Consider the following 16,751-nt stretch of genomic DNA (forward strand, 5'->3'; position numbering starts at 1 on the left):
TTCACCCCTGCCCTAAGGCCACAGCTTTCAAGAATTTTCTAGATCCAAGAGGAAAGCTGAGCCTAGTCACAGAAAAAAACAATAATGCAATTTTCTTATTCGTGCTTTGAGGAATCTACACCATGCAAGAGTCCTGCTTCTGCTTCTCTTCAGCAGAGCCTCCAGATGTCAATGACTGGGATTTAAGTCACTTCGTAGTAGAAATCCATTTGACAGTTCACACACAGTGTCCCAAGGCTTCCATGCCCATCCTTCTTTGGGAACAACCATGTCTTTCAGTTATCTCAGAAGATGAATCTGGGAATAGAGTCTCGATTGATGAATTTCCTAGATTATATTGGTCTGTGGGCAGGTCTGGTGGGAGGGAATCATGCTGACTGTTAATTGACTCAGTCCACTGTGGGCAGTGCCATACCCTATGATGAGAAGGAAGAAACTGATGACAAGAGCTCTGCTGTAAGAGCAGAGAACTTGGGTTAGTTCCCAGCCCCCACACGAAAACCACATGGTGGTTTACATCTATCAGTAACTCCAGGGCCAGGGGATTTGATCTTCTTTTCTAACCTCTGTGGGTGGTAGGCACACACATGGTACACATAAATATATGCAGAAGAAATATTCATATATATGTATATAAAACAAGATAAATCTTCTTTTAAAAAATCCGTAAGCAAGCAGGCAACATGTGTGCATTCATTTCTGTCTGTGTTGTGACCAGATGTTCCCAGCCCTTGCCCCTGTGACTTCCCCACAAGAATGGAATGCAATCTGGAATTGTAAGCTTAAAAAAGAACCCTCTTCCCCCAAGCTGTTTTATACCTGGATGTTTTATCACAGCAACAGAAATGAGGCTAAAACAGCTCGATATACATGTAATCACTATTATTCCCATAGGAATAGGAGCTTGAGGAATCTTAAAGCAAGCTGATTGCTTTTTCTGTGCAGGCAGGTTGCTCTTGGGCAGCTCCGATGGCGTCTTTAGCCTATTCGAAGACTCTGGGAGTAAATACTGGGAGTATAAATACCAAAGACAATAGCAAGAAAGGTCCAGGCCCAGCCAGCAGTGGATGAGTGTCTGTACTCCCTCACAACAGGCCTTTCCTAGGCACTTGTGGCCAGACAAGAAACTAAAAGATGCAGTCAAGACCAAGTCATGTCTTACAAAGAAGTGGAAGAGTTGCCTTGCTTATCTAACATTACAGAACATGGCACCACCACGTTCTGTGAACTTTGTGGTTCAGATGATCGGACAGTCAACTATGGGAGGTGCCTTGGGTACAACGTGTAACTCCAGTTCCAGGGAATCTGATGCCCTCTCCTGACCACCGTGGGCACCAGGCACACATAGGATTCACATACATACATGCAGGCTAAATGTTCATGCACATAAAATAAAATTTAAAAGTATAAAAAATTGGGGTTGGAGAGATGGCTCAGAGGTTAAGAGCACTGACTGTTCTTCCAGAGGTCCTGAGTTCAATTCCCAGCAACCACATGGTGACTTACAACCATCTGTAACAAAATCTGGTGCCCTCTTCTGGCCTGCAGGCAGAACACTGTATACTTAATAATAAATAAATTTTTAAAAAGTATAAAAATTAAAATAACAACTAAAAATAACTGATGTAAAATAAATTTAGTGAATGTCTTCTATATGGCATGTCCAGTGCTCGTCAATTTCTTTTGAGATATAATCTCACTTAGTCAAGCAAATAGCCAATACTACTATCATCAGTTTATGAGGGGAAGGAAGCAGGTACAGAAAAATTAAGTGATAAGAGTTGTGATTTAGACATGTGGTTGCACAACCTAAGTACTTAGCTACTATTACATTCTTTTGGATTTATCTTGGGGATTGATCCGTCTTTAATCGTAAATCATGAATCAGTTTCTTCCTTGTTAAATCCAGGAAGGACAAATTAAATGCACACACTACCTTGATGATAGTCTGAGCAGACACTTTGGAATTCAGTGGACTTCACTGTGAATTTTAAGATTTACTGAGAATCTCCCCAAAGTTACCGAACCTCTTAAGTATCTATTTTGTTCATTCTACCCATGAGAATAATAACACCTTCAATAAATGCAAAAAATTTTTTGAAGGAAAACAAACATTACCAAGTTAAGAAAAAAAAGGACATATACAGGTAGACAACTTTGTTTAGGTCCCCAGTAGCATGAGAATTAGTATGCAGGAACTATTTAGAAATGTAGAATCAACCCCACAGTCGTATTTCTGAATCAGAAACTCTGGTGCAGCTAACATGTTATATTCACCATTCTAGAGCCATCATTCTTTACGTTTTTATTGTTTTATGAGTATGGCTGCATGCATGTCTGGGTACTATGTGTTTGCCTGGTACCTGAAAGACAGAAAAGGGAATAGGATCTCAGGGAATGAATGTATGGACATCCATGTAAGTGCTAAGAATAGAACTTGGGTCCTCTGGATGAGCAGTTATTGCTCTGACCATTGAATCATCTCTCCAGCTTTCTTACTTTCTCATTTATAATTTTGTTTGCTTGGTTGAAAATGGGCCTCTTTCTGTATCCTGACTGACTGTATCATGACAACCCTATGGCATCAGTCTTCCAAGAGATGGGATTACAGTTATGAGATACCATACCTGACAGTACTTTCTCATATGTCTTTATTGGCATAAGTTAATCATACATAATATTTCTTAACAATGTTCTCGTATCTTTACATAGTGTATTTCAATCATATTCACACCCCATTATCCTCTCTTGTCTCTTGAATATTCTTAGTCTTTCCTTCTCACACTAGAAAGGATGGGTCTCTTGTATCCAAGGCTGGCCTTGAACTCTTCATGTTGCTGAGGATGACCTTGAACTCCTGATCCTCCTGCATCCACTTCTCACGTGAGACGATTGTTAACCATTTTATGTGGTTCTTGGGGGTTGAATCCATGGTACCACATATGTTAGCCAACCACTCTGCACTGTGCATTCCTAGGCCTCTTTCCTTCTCTTCTATTTCTGAAGAGCCCCACACACACACTTTTTAAGTTGGATCTATGAAAAAGCTTCTTCTCTTTGCTGTTTTCTGTTTCTGCATGCGTGAAATAAACTTTGGTTCAGTGGTTAAAAAAACAAAACAAACACACAGACCAGTGAGTAAACTGGATTTCACCCACAGGCTATAGTTTGCCACCTCTTGGTTGCTTGGGTGTTTTATATAAATAAAAATATATGTGGCAATTAAAAAAGTAAATGGAGGTCCCGAGAAAGTACAGGACCCCCTGGAACTGGCATCGGGCATCACAACAGGGTGTGGACCACCTTGTGGGTTCTAGAAAGGGAACCCTGAGTGACTGCAAGAGCAGCAAGTACTCTTCACCCTTGCCCCAGCTCTCCAGCTCTGCCAAGCTTTGCTTTTGAAGATCATGTGTGATAATTGATGCAAGTGGTTGCATGGCCCCTAGAAGACAAGTCATCAAAAATAGTTAACCCAGGTATAGTTCTAGTGTTTTCAACTGGGTTTAAAAAAAAAAGTAAAATGAAACCCCAACCAATACCAAAGACATTTAATTTTGTCAATAACCTCTAAAGTGTTATTAAAATAAATGTCTAATTTTCATATTGACTTCTGAGATATTGACATATTGAGACATGTCTCCTCTCTACTCCCTATTTCCTTTCAGACGTAGCTTTTAGATACATGTTTTTAGTATTTTTCACATTAGAAAAACATTTCATAAAAGTATTCATTGTTTATATTGAAATTCATTGGAACATCTTGAAGTTTTGTTTTCGTGTGTTTTGTTTTCACTAAATTTGATGTCCTGTCTATCAGTCACGATAGCTCACCATTTTGAAAACTCTGGCTTTATCACGTAATGGAGATAATCAGCACAAGTAACACTTTGTTCTCAGAGGAGGGAAAGGAATTGCATTCTTATGGAATTAACCCCAAGGTTCAGAGCTAATAACTCCCCTGGGTAGAAGCCACTGAAATGCTGTGAGACAACCCAGTGTTTCACACTCATGGGTGCCAAGAACAAGCTTAGGTCACCCAAGGAAAAAGTGCAATAATCTTGCATTTGTGCCTGCTGATTAAAGTAAAGCAGCTTCCAGGAAAATGTTAGGCACACCTCATGTCACTATGTTGAATTAATATGTGAACAGTATTAATGATGGAAAAACTCAAATACATCCAATATATCCAAAGTTGTACATTTGGCTTTGTCAGTAATCAAACTGTATACTGAGAAAGCCTATTCTTCCAGTCACCAAATCCTTTGAGTGGAGGAGGAATAATTCTCATTGCAAACACTGTCAAGTTCAAAAGCAGTTGGGCAGATAAGAATTCTCCACAAGTTGTAAGCCACAAAACACTGTCATCTTGCATTCACATTGGTGACTGAAAGCAAATGCTGAGTTGAGCGCTACCAGACAAAACACTCAGGGTGGGATGATACCAGAAAGGGTGCCTTGGTCATCCACAGGTGCCGTAAGAAAGGGCCACAGAAAGAGATTGAACCCAGCTTGAAAAGAAAGTGACTTTGGAGTGCCTGGTCCTAAAAGGACATCTTATATTTGGCTTATAAGCAATAATTCACCTCACATTATTCAGTCACCAAAGTGCTTAGACTTCAAACTCAATTATTTGTTCATTTAGTTTATTAGCTACCAACCCCTTCCTTCCAAAGCCCGCAGGTTGTTGGTATATTTCCAAGTGAGATGCCTTCACTAAGCTATGGGTATAAAGATATAGGTGCCTTGGATAACATCTGGAAAGGGGGAGGGTGTAGAAAATGCAGGGACCAGGGGGTGAGAAAGAGTGCTGTAAAAATGGAGTCTTCTGGCCATTGCAATCATGAACCTCACCGTAGTTATGGTTGCCTGCACAAGACTTCCCAAGACTGTGCCCATCACCACTTTGTTATGCATGGGGGAGCATCTCCGGATGCCTCACCCCTCCCTGAGGGACAGTGAGCAGTTAATGGCTGCTGGGGTAACCTGTCATTTTCTTTGGTGGTGTAGCCACTGCTAAGCTGTCCATGCTCCAGGAAATAACCCCCAGTTCATGCAAGTCATAACAGTTAAACTCTGTGAATCAAGAAAAGTAGGGAGGAGTTGAAGGTAGGAGGACGTTTTTGTTTTTGTTTTTTTTAAAGATTTATTATTTTTTTATGTATACAGTGTTCTGTATGCCTGCAGGCCAGAAGAGGGCACCAGATTTCATTATAGATGGTTGTGAGCCACCATGTGGTTGCTGGAAATTAAACTTAGAACCTCTGGGAGAGCAGCCAGTGAGTGCTCTTAACCACTGAGCCATAAGAGGGCACTCGTTAGGAAGAAAAAGAGTCTCAGCAGGCGAGAAGGAGGGATGGAAAAGGCTGGTGGACTGAAAATGGCCTAAGAAAACTATGCTTACTTAATTTATTAATTAATAAAAAGTGGCTGAACCACTTTAATTTAAGTGGTTAAAAGCCAAGTGTCAATCAGCAGCCTGGTTTCTTCTGAGGTCACCCTCCTTGACTTACCAAGTCTGCTTTCCCCGTGCCTCTCCATGTTCACGTTTCCTCTTTGTACAAGGACACCCATCATATTGGGTTCAGACATATGCTCACTACCTACATTAACTACCCCTCTAAAAACCTCATCCCCAAAGAAAGTCACACTATAAGGTCTAAGGGTCTGAGATGCCAACACGTAAAGTGGAGAATGGGATACAATTCAATCCATAATAACATCTCTCATTAGGTCCGTAGAAGTAACCACACAGATTCCCAGGACTTTCCAGAGAAAGCCTGTTTCTCCTCTGATGAAAGCATTCTAGTCTACAATGGAAAGGTTCTTGCTTAGTGAGTGGCCAAAATGATTGACTGTTTACTTTAGAATAAGGATCCAAGTCCATGGCCTTCCACCTTTTCCAAACACTGGCTGGTATCCATCTTTCCAGAGAATTACCTTTATTCTGCAGCAGCTCTGTCTTCATTTCCTCTTATATTTGGCTTATAAGCAGTAACTCACCTCATATTATTCAGTCACCAAAGTGCTTAGACTTCAAACTCAATTATTTGTTCATATAATTTATTAGCTATCAACCCCTTCCTTCCAAAGCCCCCCTATGGTATATTTCCGGATTAGATGCCTTCACTAAGCTATGGGTATAAAAATATAGGTGCAGGAACTCTTATATGTAGTAAATATATAACAAAACAAATAAGCCAAAAAATTCCAAAATAAAAATGAAAAAAGATGTTAGGGGGCCATTAAAAAAAAAGAATCGTGTTTCCTTAAGAATTCAACATACTCGCCAGGTGGTGGTGGCCACACCTTTAAGGCCAGCACTCAGGAGGCAGAGGCAAGAGGATCTCTGTGAGTTCAAGACCAGCCTGGTCTACAAGAGCTAGTTCCAGGACAGTCTCCAAAGCCACAGAGAAATCCTGTCTCGAAAAACAAACAACAACAACAAAAAAAGAATTAAATATAGTCTCATGAGTCGTTAACTAGATTTGTCATTTTAGAAACTGTCAGTGTCTTATATACAATTGCTGCAGAGGTTCATGTTTCAGGGAGTTGATCACAACATTACCTGTTGCATGCAAAAAAAAAAAAAAAAACCCTGCAAATAATCTAATGCCCTGCTATGGAAATTCACTAAAGAAATCACGAGATAGCTACACAATGGATGCCATCTCAACATTAAAGATCATGTTTGTAAAGAACTTACAACGGCACGGAGTTTGTTGTTAACTGCCAGACAGGTTACAGAATGGCAAGGGCGATTCCAATTTTAAGATACAAGTGTACAAAACAGTAGAGAGGGGCCATTCACCCATGTATCCTGATGTTACTCTCTAGGTACTATGTCTTTAGACTCTTTTCTTTGCTTCTTCTTTATACTTTCTTCCATTCAACTCTTCCTAGGCAATGCATGCATTGCCTATATAGCAAAATACGGCTTTTTTAGATTTATTTACTGTCTTTCATGTGTATTTTTTTCCTGTGTATGTGTACCACATGTGCGCCTGGCACCAGTAGAGGTCAGAAGAGGGCACTAAATATTGTGGACCCTGAGTTATTGATGTTTGGATGCTAGGAACCCACCGCAGGTCCTCTACAAGAACAGCAGGTCCTCTTAACTGCTGAGTCATCTCTCTAACCAAATATAGCTATTTTTGGGGGGGAGAGTTTCTCTGTGGCTTTGGAGGCTGTACTGGAACTCACTCTGTAGACCAGGCTGTCTGGAGTTCACAGAGATCCGCCTGCCTCTGCCTGCCTCCCCAGTACTGGGATTAAAGGCGTGTGCCATCACCGCCCGGCGAATATAACTATTTTTAATAAACAAAAACTTTCCCTATAAAAGGCTTGCCTTAGACAAATCACCATTCACTCCACTGGGTTATGGAAGTGATCACAGATCATAGTACTGGATTTCTAGAAGATAATAATTTAGGGAAGTAATAAATAAATGTAAAAACAATAATATATCAGCAATATAATGCAACTGACCACGTTTAAATGGGCTTAAGAAGGAAGAGGATGGGGAGGAAGAGGAAGAGAAGGAAAATTAGCAGTAATAGTGGGGGAGTGAGAAGGGGAAAGAGGAAGAAGAGGAAGGGCTTCTTGTTAAAGGGGATGGAGTGGCTCAGGTTAAACTTGAGGAAATGGTGTATTTTCAGTGAGGACACAGGGTTTGGGAAAGAAGGTTATTCCCAGTGGAGGAGGTGACCAGGGTAAACCCAGAGGCCCTAAAAATGCCAGATCTACTCTGGGAGCGACAAATAGTGAGCATGAAGTAGCTTGTGGGCTTTCTAAAAATTTGTATCAGGAAATCAAGCATGCAAATTATGTCAAGGAGCTGGATGGTCATAAAACTTACGGTTGAGATGAGGGCTCCCTTGTACATGTTAGCCACCAGGAAGAAAGAGTCACGCTCTAGAACTGTGCCAGGAAATTGGGGCACATAGCACCCAGAAAAGGTTGAATCACAATGGCTTGTTAGTGCCAAAGTCAGCTATTTGAACTCCATACACAATTTTGGAATCTTGAGTAAGAGCAGAAACATCAGTGCCCTCCAGCCTGCCTAGCCTTACCCCTGATTCCCAAACTTTTTCTAAAACAGTTGCGTAGCGAAGAACTTGTTGCCTTGGAAAGCCTGCCAGAAAATTCTTTACTGATTTTTTTTTTTTAATTCAGTGCCCTGAATCCCCTAACAAGTGACCCGGTGCTGCCATCTCTGAAAGGCAGGTGATGCTAATCCCTCTCCCACGCCAGAATGAAAGATACAAAGACAGGTGTGCTGCCCTTCTTTGGCTCCATTTCTACAGATTAAATGGACTTTTCACAGAATCACTGGCAGCTGTCCTCACTCATTTTGTGTCTCTAAATAAGACTGACCCACCTTTCCTTGATTACGTTCTCCACTACCTCCAATGTGCTGGTCTCTGCCACCATCATCATAATCATCATCATCACCATTTTCATCGTCTTCCTTTCATTCCCTTTAGCCTACTGTCCATTCTGTAGACTTCCCAGAACATAAAACAGATTAGGATGCAGCCTTGCTTACAACCTTCACTGGCTCCCATTCTCCTAATCATTAATTGCATCCCATGCTACCTCCTCTAGCTTAGTGTTCTCATTCTCAACCTCTTAGGATTCTTTCAGTGTCTTGACTGCTCCTTCGTTCTAAGCCTGTTGAGGGTACACTGGCTTGAAACCTTCTTTCCTCTCTCACCTCCGCCTTGCTTGTTCCCACTCCGCTATTGAGTCCCAGTGTAGACAGATATCAGCTCTACAGTTCACTCTGTCCCATTAAGTCTGGGCTCAATACGCCTTCTTATGTAATTCCACCAGGATTTCAGTTTCCTCTGTCAACGTATAGCATCAAATTACAGTACTTGTTCCTTGCCCAGAACGTCTTTACCCTGCAAACTCCATGTGATCAGGTCTGCCTTTTACAACACAGTGGATGATACCACAGTGGGTACTCAAACAGTAAATACTAACGACTTAATGTGTAGCATTCAAAATCGAGGTGCGGTGTTCTAAAGGTTGAAGCATACAGAATAAAATGACTCTCAGCTTCGATGTTTGGCACTCTAGACTTCGTTTTATAAAACCTAACTTTAATTTTGCAAGCAGCATCTTATTATTGATTTCACTGCCAGATTAAATCTCTAAAAACGAAAGACATGAAGGCATCCCTTCTCTCCTGACTTGTTTTTGTCTGTTCCTTTTTCCACCTCACGCCTCTCCACATATCTGCTCCTCCATCTTTCTCCTCTTGCCTAACCCTCCTCTTCTTCCTGCTACTCCCGTCTGATTTTTAAGTGTAGCACAGTCCACCTTTTCAAATGCTTCATTTTAGCTGAAATCCCAACTATTCTTTTAAAAATTGGATAATGAAATAACCATTCAGAGAGCAAGTTACACAACTAGTGATTGCCAGAGTAAGCCCGGGTCCTATGACTCCAAGTTCATGGTCATTAGCACACATTACACAGGATCCTCTCAAAACAGAAAACCTGCATAATTTGATTATGCTGGCTCCTAACCACCACCTACTCCCGTCTCCCAAACACCCACTGAATTAATTAGTCCTTTGATTAAATATACTTTAGTCAGAAGTCCTTAACAACTCAAGGGTATTGAAGGACAGACTTGGATGAACCCCCTAAAGTTTATGCAAAATGCTGTGTGTAGTCTTTTGTGCATTTTTTTCTAAGAAGAGTAGTGTGCATTCAAACCTCAAAAGAACCATGGCCCCAAAGAGCAGCTTAAAGTCTAAATAACTCCCTATAGAATGCAATCACCATCCACCTCACAGAGTTTCCAAATGCATAGTTCTCTCTTTGGAAAATCAGAACCACATTTTCTCACTTGCAACCTCCCAAAGTCTCCATCATTCTCTAGAGAGCGGAGATCTTCCTCCCCGGCTGTTCTGAGCCCCAGGTACTTTCTCTTTCAGTGTCCTTGTCCCCTGCTGGGTTGCAACCCAAGGAGGATTTCTTTGCTTTCATTGTCAACAGAGGCAGAACTACCAAAGCTTTTCATGCCTGGGGATGTGTAGGATAGATGCTGGCATAGGAAATGCCTCCCAATTCAGATGTGGATCACACAGTAGAGACTCGAAACATTATCTCAAATACCCAAAAATTCTAAACCCTTTCTGTTTAAAATAATTGGAAGATCGTGGCTTTTCCCGAGAATACTGTGAATCTTTATTCTTTTCCCTACTGAAGCTCAGAAAAATTTCGCATGAGCTGTTGTGTCTCTGTCATCTAATCCAGCCTCTGAACTGAATATGCATTCCTGAGCACTGCATGAGACTTCACAGAATAGCTGCTGGCAAGATGGCTCCATGAATAATAGAACTTGCTATATAAGCCCCAGAAGCCAGGTGAAAACGGAAGGAGAGAACTGACTCACACAATGGTATGTCTCTCTCTCTCTCTCTCTCTCTCTCTCTCTCTCTCTCTCTCTCTCTCTCTCACACACACACACACACACACACACAATGGTATGTGTATCACACACATACACACAATGGCATGTGTCTCACACACAAACACACACACGCACACACACACACACACACACACACACACACACTTTTTTTTCCAAAAAAAATTAACAAGAATTCTGGAGCTAGCCAAAAAAAAAAAAAAATACAGTTCCATTGGTAAAGTAGCTTGCCTAGCAAGCATGAAGCCCTGGATTCAGTCCCCAGTAATCCATAAAACTAAGTGTGGCAATGCACACCTGTGATCCCAGCAATCGGGAAGTAAAGACTGGAGGATCCATCTGTATTGCAGGTTTGAAGCCAATCTGGGATATATGAGACCCAGGGAGAGAAAAAGGGAGGGGGAGGAAATGAGGGGGAAGAGAGGAGAGGAGGGGAGAGGAGAGGACAGGAGAGGAGAGAAGAGGAGAGGAGAGGGGAGGAGAGGAGAGGGGAGGGGAGGAGAGGAGAGGAGAGGGGAGGGGAGGGGAGGAGAGGAGAGGAAAGGGGATGAGGGGAGGGGAGGGGAGGAGAGGGGAGGGTAAGGGAGGAGGGGGAGGGGAGGGGAGGGTAAAAGAGAAGAGGAGAGGGGAAGGTAGAAGAGAAGAGGAGAGGGGAGGGGAGGAGAGGGGAGGGGACAAAAATAAGAGGAGAGTGGGGGAGGGGGGAAGGAAGGGCAGGAAGGAAAGAAAACTCGACCACAAGAATTCATGAAACATCCAAATGGAGACACTGGGCGCTAAGCTCTAAAGACCCTAGGACAGAAGTAATAATGGAGACAAAGGCAGTTGTTTTGTATCTTGTAGGTGTTTATTGCCTATGGAGAGACAGATGACTAGAACCCTTCAATAAAGGATTGATAGTGGGAGAAAAGGGAGCTTGCGGAGAGCATGGCAAGGTTACTCAACCCATTCTGGAAGAGGAACAGATGGTATGGGAAGTTTCCGAAAAGGTGGCTATCAGCTCAATCATTAATATATGTGTGTGTGTGTGTGTGTGTGTGTGTGTGTGTGTGTGTGTGTGTGGCTAGACAATGACCTGCAAGGGGGGTAGTCTAATATCCCTGCTTTGTGTACAGTGTGTGTAAAGTGTGCACAATGTGAAATTGTGAAATATGGATAGGGAGTGAGTGGTAAGGTAGGAAAACAAGGCGTAAGGTAAAAGACAGGTAGGGGAGAACCTGTACATACCGACATCACTCTTAAAAAGAAAATACAAAAATTCACTAAAGACCATATTGCATTTTAGGAATACTTCCTGACATAAGGTATGGTTAAATTGAGTTGAGAACCATCTAAAAGGCACACCTGGGGATGTGCTCCACACCTGGGGATGTCTACGAGCACATCTCCAGAGAGCAAGGAAAACCCACATACCACCCTAAATATAAGTGACACTATCTGTGGTCCCAGACTAAGAAGGGGGAAAGAAAAACCTAACTGAGTGTCATTAACCACCCCCACCTGGCTCCCTAAGTACAGTGTACAATGGAACCACCTACCTCATGCTCCCAGCACCAGCCTTCCCATTATAATGGACACTATTACCTCCAAGAGTGAGCCAAGATAAATCCTCCATCCTTAAGTTGTCAGGTATTTGTGACAGCAATGAGAAAAGGACAAATTGGGCAGCACTGGTCCCAAAGGAGACGAATGCAAAAACTGTGACCAGAATGCCTGAGCTAAAACGACCGAAGGAGAGATGAGGGTGCGTGTATGAACTTTCATCCAATAGGAAGACAGGAAGGAAAGGCAGAGAAGACTGCAAGTGACCTAAGAGGATTCTTCGGTGTGGAGCTTGATGGGGATGCCATTAGCTCGGTAGAAGAGCAGAGCCAAGAGGACATAGAAGATGGAGTCGCTTTGGAGCATTTTGATTTCAAGATGCTTTGCAGAACGTCCAGTTGGAGATGCTTTAGGAGAGAGGCCTTGCTACTGATAATCATCTGTGTCTGCTGTGGTCGAAGCTGCCGGAGTGAGTGAGATGATGTAGCCCAGGAAGTCAGTCAAGGAGGGCAGAAGAGAACAAAGAGGGTTGAGGATTGCAGACTCTAAGAGTCCAAACATAAGAGAGCGAATGGCCAACTATTCAAAATGGACTTTAAATTCTCTACAGCCTTTAGTGCAAAGAGGCCTTCGGCGAGCTCAACAAATGCAGTCTCTGGAGTGGAGAACCAAGGCTCCCGACTAGGTAAGAAGGAACAGGTAGGATCTAAGGACAGTGAGATCTTGTCACCCACTCTTTCAAGAAGAAGAAAGCTCGGTAGCCCTGGAGGTGACAGGATCGGAAATTCGGAAAATACCTGAAGAAGTGCAGAAAACCTCTTAGTCCGCTGGAATTGGGTGTGTGCTAAATATAAGTACGTAAACAAATCGCAGAAAAGGACCCTCAGTCACACTGAACAGGAAAGGGGCTTTTGTTTTCATCCCCTTTATCAGTGACAAATGTCTCCCTGCTTAACGACACCAGAGCGAAAACGACAATCTCTAAAACCCTCTAACCACCACTCCTTGCTGCCCACCTGCTCTGCCCTTGGAGGCTTCCAAGTCCAGACCAAAAAACACCCGTGCTCAATTGAGAACCGAGCCCTCTCTTCTTAACCCAAAGTAGCCAGATCCATCCGAAGGGCTTGTTCAAATGGAAAAGCACAAAAGAGCAGTCTGGATGCTGGGACCTGGCTTCCCACTCGGAATAGGGTCTGTCTCCTTGGGGCGAGCGAGTGCAGGAAGGAGAGCACAGAGGGCACTACTGAAACAGATGGCGTCAGTGTTACCCAGCCTTGCCAAGCGCTTGCTTGCCCGACAACTCATAAACAAGAAGAAAGAGCTCACAGCCCCCCTGCTGCTGGCTCTGTTCAGGGGGGCTCGCTCCGTCGTCACAGGCGCGAGCCGTGGTGAGCTGAGACTCGTCCCTAGTTCCTCTCTGCAACTTCCACTGGCTTGTTTTCCAGAAACGAGATACGCGTTTGCAAAGCCAAACAGACTCTGGCAACGACAACTCAAAATTAGCTCCGCGTTTGCGAGCCTGCAACTCGGTCCAGCTGAGGGCACGGGAAGGCAGCCCAAGCTGGGACATTTTTTTTCCCCCGGCTGCTGGGGAGGTCCCTTTGCAAGGTTTGCCCCCTCTGCACCGTGCAGCCGCGGTGACCCGGGAGCCCCGGCCATGGAGCACGCGCAGAGAGGGGGCGCCTATCCTACCCGATCGGCGGCGTGGCGACTCATGCTGCGGCGTCCGGGTGACTCGCTCCAGCCAGGGCGCTGCGGACACGGCCTCGGCTGCGGCCCCGGGGACCTGGGAGCTGAGCCGGGGCCCGCGACTCCTGACTGCGCTTGTTTGCGCTGGGCCGTTTGCTTTTGGGATTTCTCCAAGGCAGATGGAGTCAGGGGGCCGCTATCCCGGGGGACAGTGATTCCATTGGAAGCTGGCCTTTGACAGGACACACACATGACCTTTGACTAAAATGGCTTTAGGGAAGGAAAAGTGTCCGGACGTTGAAGACCCGGCGTCCAGCACCGCCATTCACACACACTTCCACCCCCAACGGCGCCGGGTTAATTTTTCATCTTTCAAGCAGAGTCTGTGAAGTTTGGTGTGCATTTCCCTTTCTTTCTCTAGGATTCGTTCCTGTTTCCTGAAGACCTTGCTGCAGGACTTTCCTGCTGTTATGTTGGTGGGTCCCGGACCCAGCAGGGTACGCATTCTAGAAAGTTCCTGCAGCACCACGCTGAGGAGTATGACCACCACATCTCCACCCCTTCAACATGTCATAATTTTTAAAGGGATTTTCACAACCATGCTGTTACTTGGCCTCCGGGAGTGTACGGGAGCCTGCCTCTTTCTGCAAAGAAACAGAAGCAAGATATGCACGCATGCTCTGTCTTCTAAGCGGAAAGTGAAATCTTGGCCTCTGCTGTGACTCACCTTAACTTCATGATACCACAAGGGATACATACAGAGCAACTGTGTAGTTGCTTTAATTTGGTAATTATAAAAATATTAGAATTTCTTTTAATAGAATGGCAGTTGTGTCACTGATAGCCACGGATGTCTTGGATCTATTGGCTACATTTAAAACATTGTGTACATTTTGCTCTTTTCCCCGAGACTGAAAGATGCTCTGAGAATAAGATCTGGCTTTAGAGGTACAAACCAGGAGCTCTTGGGGTGAAACCAATGTCCATCATCAGCACGATCTCAACCTTTTTCTTTCTTTGCTCTTGACCCATCAAAATGGTAAGAGCCCAATGAAAGATCACTTACATCACACTGAAAAGCTTCCATTCCCAGTAATAGGGGGAAAAATACCTCAATTCCTCATTTACTGAGGCGTGGAAGACTGCCACATGTTTGAGGCTAGTCTGGGTTACAGAGTGAGACCTTGTCTCAAAAACAAACAAGAAACAAAGTGACGAAACACTAAACCAACGGGACAGGAACTGCGGGCTTGCAGAAGGAGCAGGCAGTCCTAGCTCCATGGCATGCAATGAGACAGGAAACGCGGTAGATGTCTGCAAAGATGAGCGCACACACTCTGGTTTTCTTTAGGTTGGAGAAGAACTCAGGTGATAACGACCCAAGGACTTGAATGAGGCAGCCAGGAAGAGCCGAGGTCACAGGTCATGCCACCCCCAGACAGCGCTGTGCACAAAAGCTGCCCAGCTGCATTTCAGAGAAGGAAAACAGTTGAGGCCAGCAGGAGCACATGGTGTGGGAGCCTGTGTCCACAGAGGAGAGTGTGGGTTTGGACTCTGACCTGCCTCGTGAGTCACTGTAGGAAACTTGGACTTCATCCTGCTGTGCCCAGTGAGTTGACAGAACTAGCCCCGGGTTATCAGCCCACAATAAAAGGATGCAGGAGTCAAATGTTGTTTTACAACCAGAATAATATTTATATCAGTGTGGGGTTTAAGCTTTATTGGCCAGATGCAGTTTCTTTGTCCTAATTAGAAAAAAAAAAAAAACGCAAGCAGTGTGCTTAACCTCAGTAAGCCTCGGGTTTCTCATCAATAAGACAGGATTAGATGAAACCTTGTAAGTAAAAGCCTTAGCCTTTCTTCATGGAGTGTCTATGAAATAACAGGTAGCTGCCGTTAAATTGTAAAGCGCTCTAGTTTGCATAGTGTGTAACTACAGAGGAACTAGGAAATTCCCGCACTCTCAGTAGCCGCCCCCTTCTCCCCAGTCTTCCAGCTTCAGGTTGATTGAAGACTCGTTGCCTTGGTCCCTTCTCTTCTTGGCTCTGAGCTCCTTGACTTCAGTGTCAGTTTGTTTCCTTGAGCTACCCACTCCACATCACCTGCAAACTACCCACAACCTTCGAGAAACCTCTATCATCCCTCAATCATGGCCCTTGGCACTGCCTGGGTGTTCAAACCCACGGCAATCCTTGCGAATCTGAGCCATGTGCAGCTGACCTTCCACCCAGCATCCTCCGCTTCCCTGGCAAAGTCCCTAGCTATTAGGAGGGGACACTACTCCTTGTCCCTGTTCAGGAAAGCTCTGCTTTGCTTCCAACTCCTCCCTGTACCTCAGAGGTGTCTCTCCTGTGTGCTGTGGATTCCCTCACTATTCATTTGCTCAGAAATACCAGCTGCCCCTTCCTTTCAATCTCTCTTCTATCGATTTTTTTTTTATTTTGTTGTTGTTGTTGGTTTTTCCAGACATGGTTTCCCTGTGTAACTTTGGAGCATGTCCTGGAACTAGCTCTTGTAGACCAGGCTGCTCCTGAACTCATAGAGATCCACCCACCTTTGCCTCCCAAAAGCTGGGATTAAAGCTGTACACCACCTCGGTGACTTACTGATTTCATTTGTAAAACAACTGTTAATGCTACTCAGTATCCTTGATGCAAACATACAAGGATAAATAAAATATCACCGCAAAAAAAAAACATATTCAAGGACTTCCTATATAATGAACTTATTTTTTCTTTTTTGGTTTTTTGAGACAGGGTTTCTCTGTATTGTTTTGGAGGCTGTCCTGGAACTCGCTGGGTAGACTAGGATAGCCTTGAACCCACAGAGATCCGCCTGCCTATGCCTCCCGAGTGCTGGGATTAAAGGCGTGTGCCACCAATGCCTGGCTGAACTTATTTTTTCTTACTGTGTCATCCCCTTCTTATCATTGATACCATGTCTTAATAAGGGATGTCTTATTTCTCATTTCTCTTCTATCATTTTCACTCTCTTCCTTGAACCATGTGTGTGTGTGTGTGTGTGTGTGTGTGTGTGTGCTAGGAAAATGCATACATCACAAACATACACACACATCA

At 43.9% G+C, this 16,751-nt stretch overlaps 1 protein-coding gene and 1 long non-coding RNA gene across 8 annotated transcripts in view; one reads left to right on the forward strand and one right to left on the reverse strand.

The window, feature by feature from the left end:
- The window catches only part of Enpp2 (ectonucleotide pyrophosphatase/phosphodiesterase 2), a 114,035-nt gene extending 99,911 nt beyond the window's left edge, over nucleotides 1-14,124 (reverse strand). The window contains exon 1 of one of the 6 annotated variants that reach the window (XM_040730340.1): nucleotides 13,678-14,124. In XM_040730340.1, coding sequence (XP_040586274.1) covers nucleotides 13,678-13,926 — 249 coding nt within the window. In that variant the 5' untranslated portion in view covers nucleotides 13,927-14,124. Of the gene's footprint in view, nucleotides 1-7,855; nucleotides 7,898-13,677 lie in introns of those variants that run through there. The other 5 variants (XM_040730342.1, XM_040730339.1, XM_040730341.1 and 2 more) reach the window with 5 other exon arrangements.
- LOC121133610 overlaps nucleotides 1-16,751 on the forward strand; it is a 71,906-nt gene that overhangs the window by 4,616 nt on the left and 50,539 nt on the right. Inside the window, exon 3 of one of the 2 annotated variants that reach the window (XR_005870504.1) lies at nucleotides 946-1,341. The exons of the other annotated variant lie outside the window; for it this stretch is intronic. This is a non-coding gene — a long non-coding RNA (uncharacterized LOC121133610). Of the gene's footprint in view, nucleotides 1-945; nucleotides 1,342-16,751 lie in introns of those variants that run through there. 2 annotated transcript variants of the gene reach the window in all.

The sequence above is a fragment of the Mesocricetus auratus genome, unplaced genomic scaffold (genome assembly GCF_017639785.1).
Source record: "Mesocricetus auratus isolate SY011 unplaced genomic scaffold, BCM_Maur_2.0 Super-Scaffold_100023, whole genome shotgun sequence".
In the NCBI taxonomy this organism is placed as follows: Eukaryota; Metazoa; Chordata; class Mammalia; order Rodentia; family Cricetidae; genus Mesocricetus; species Mesocricetus auratus.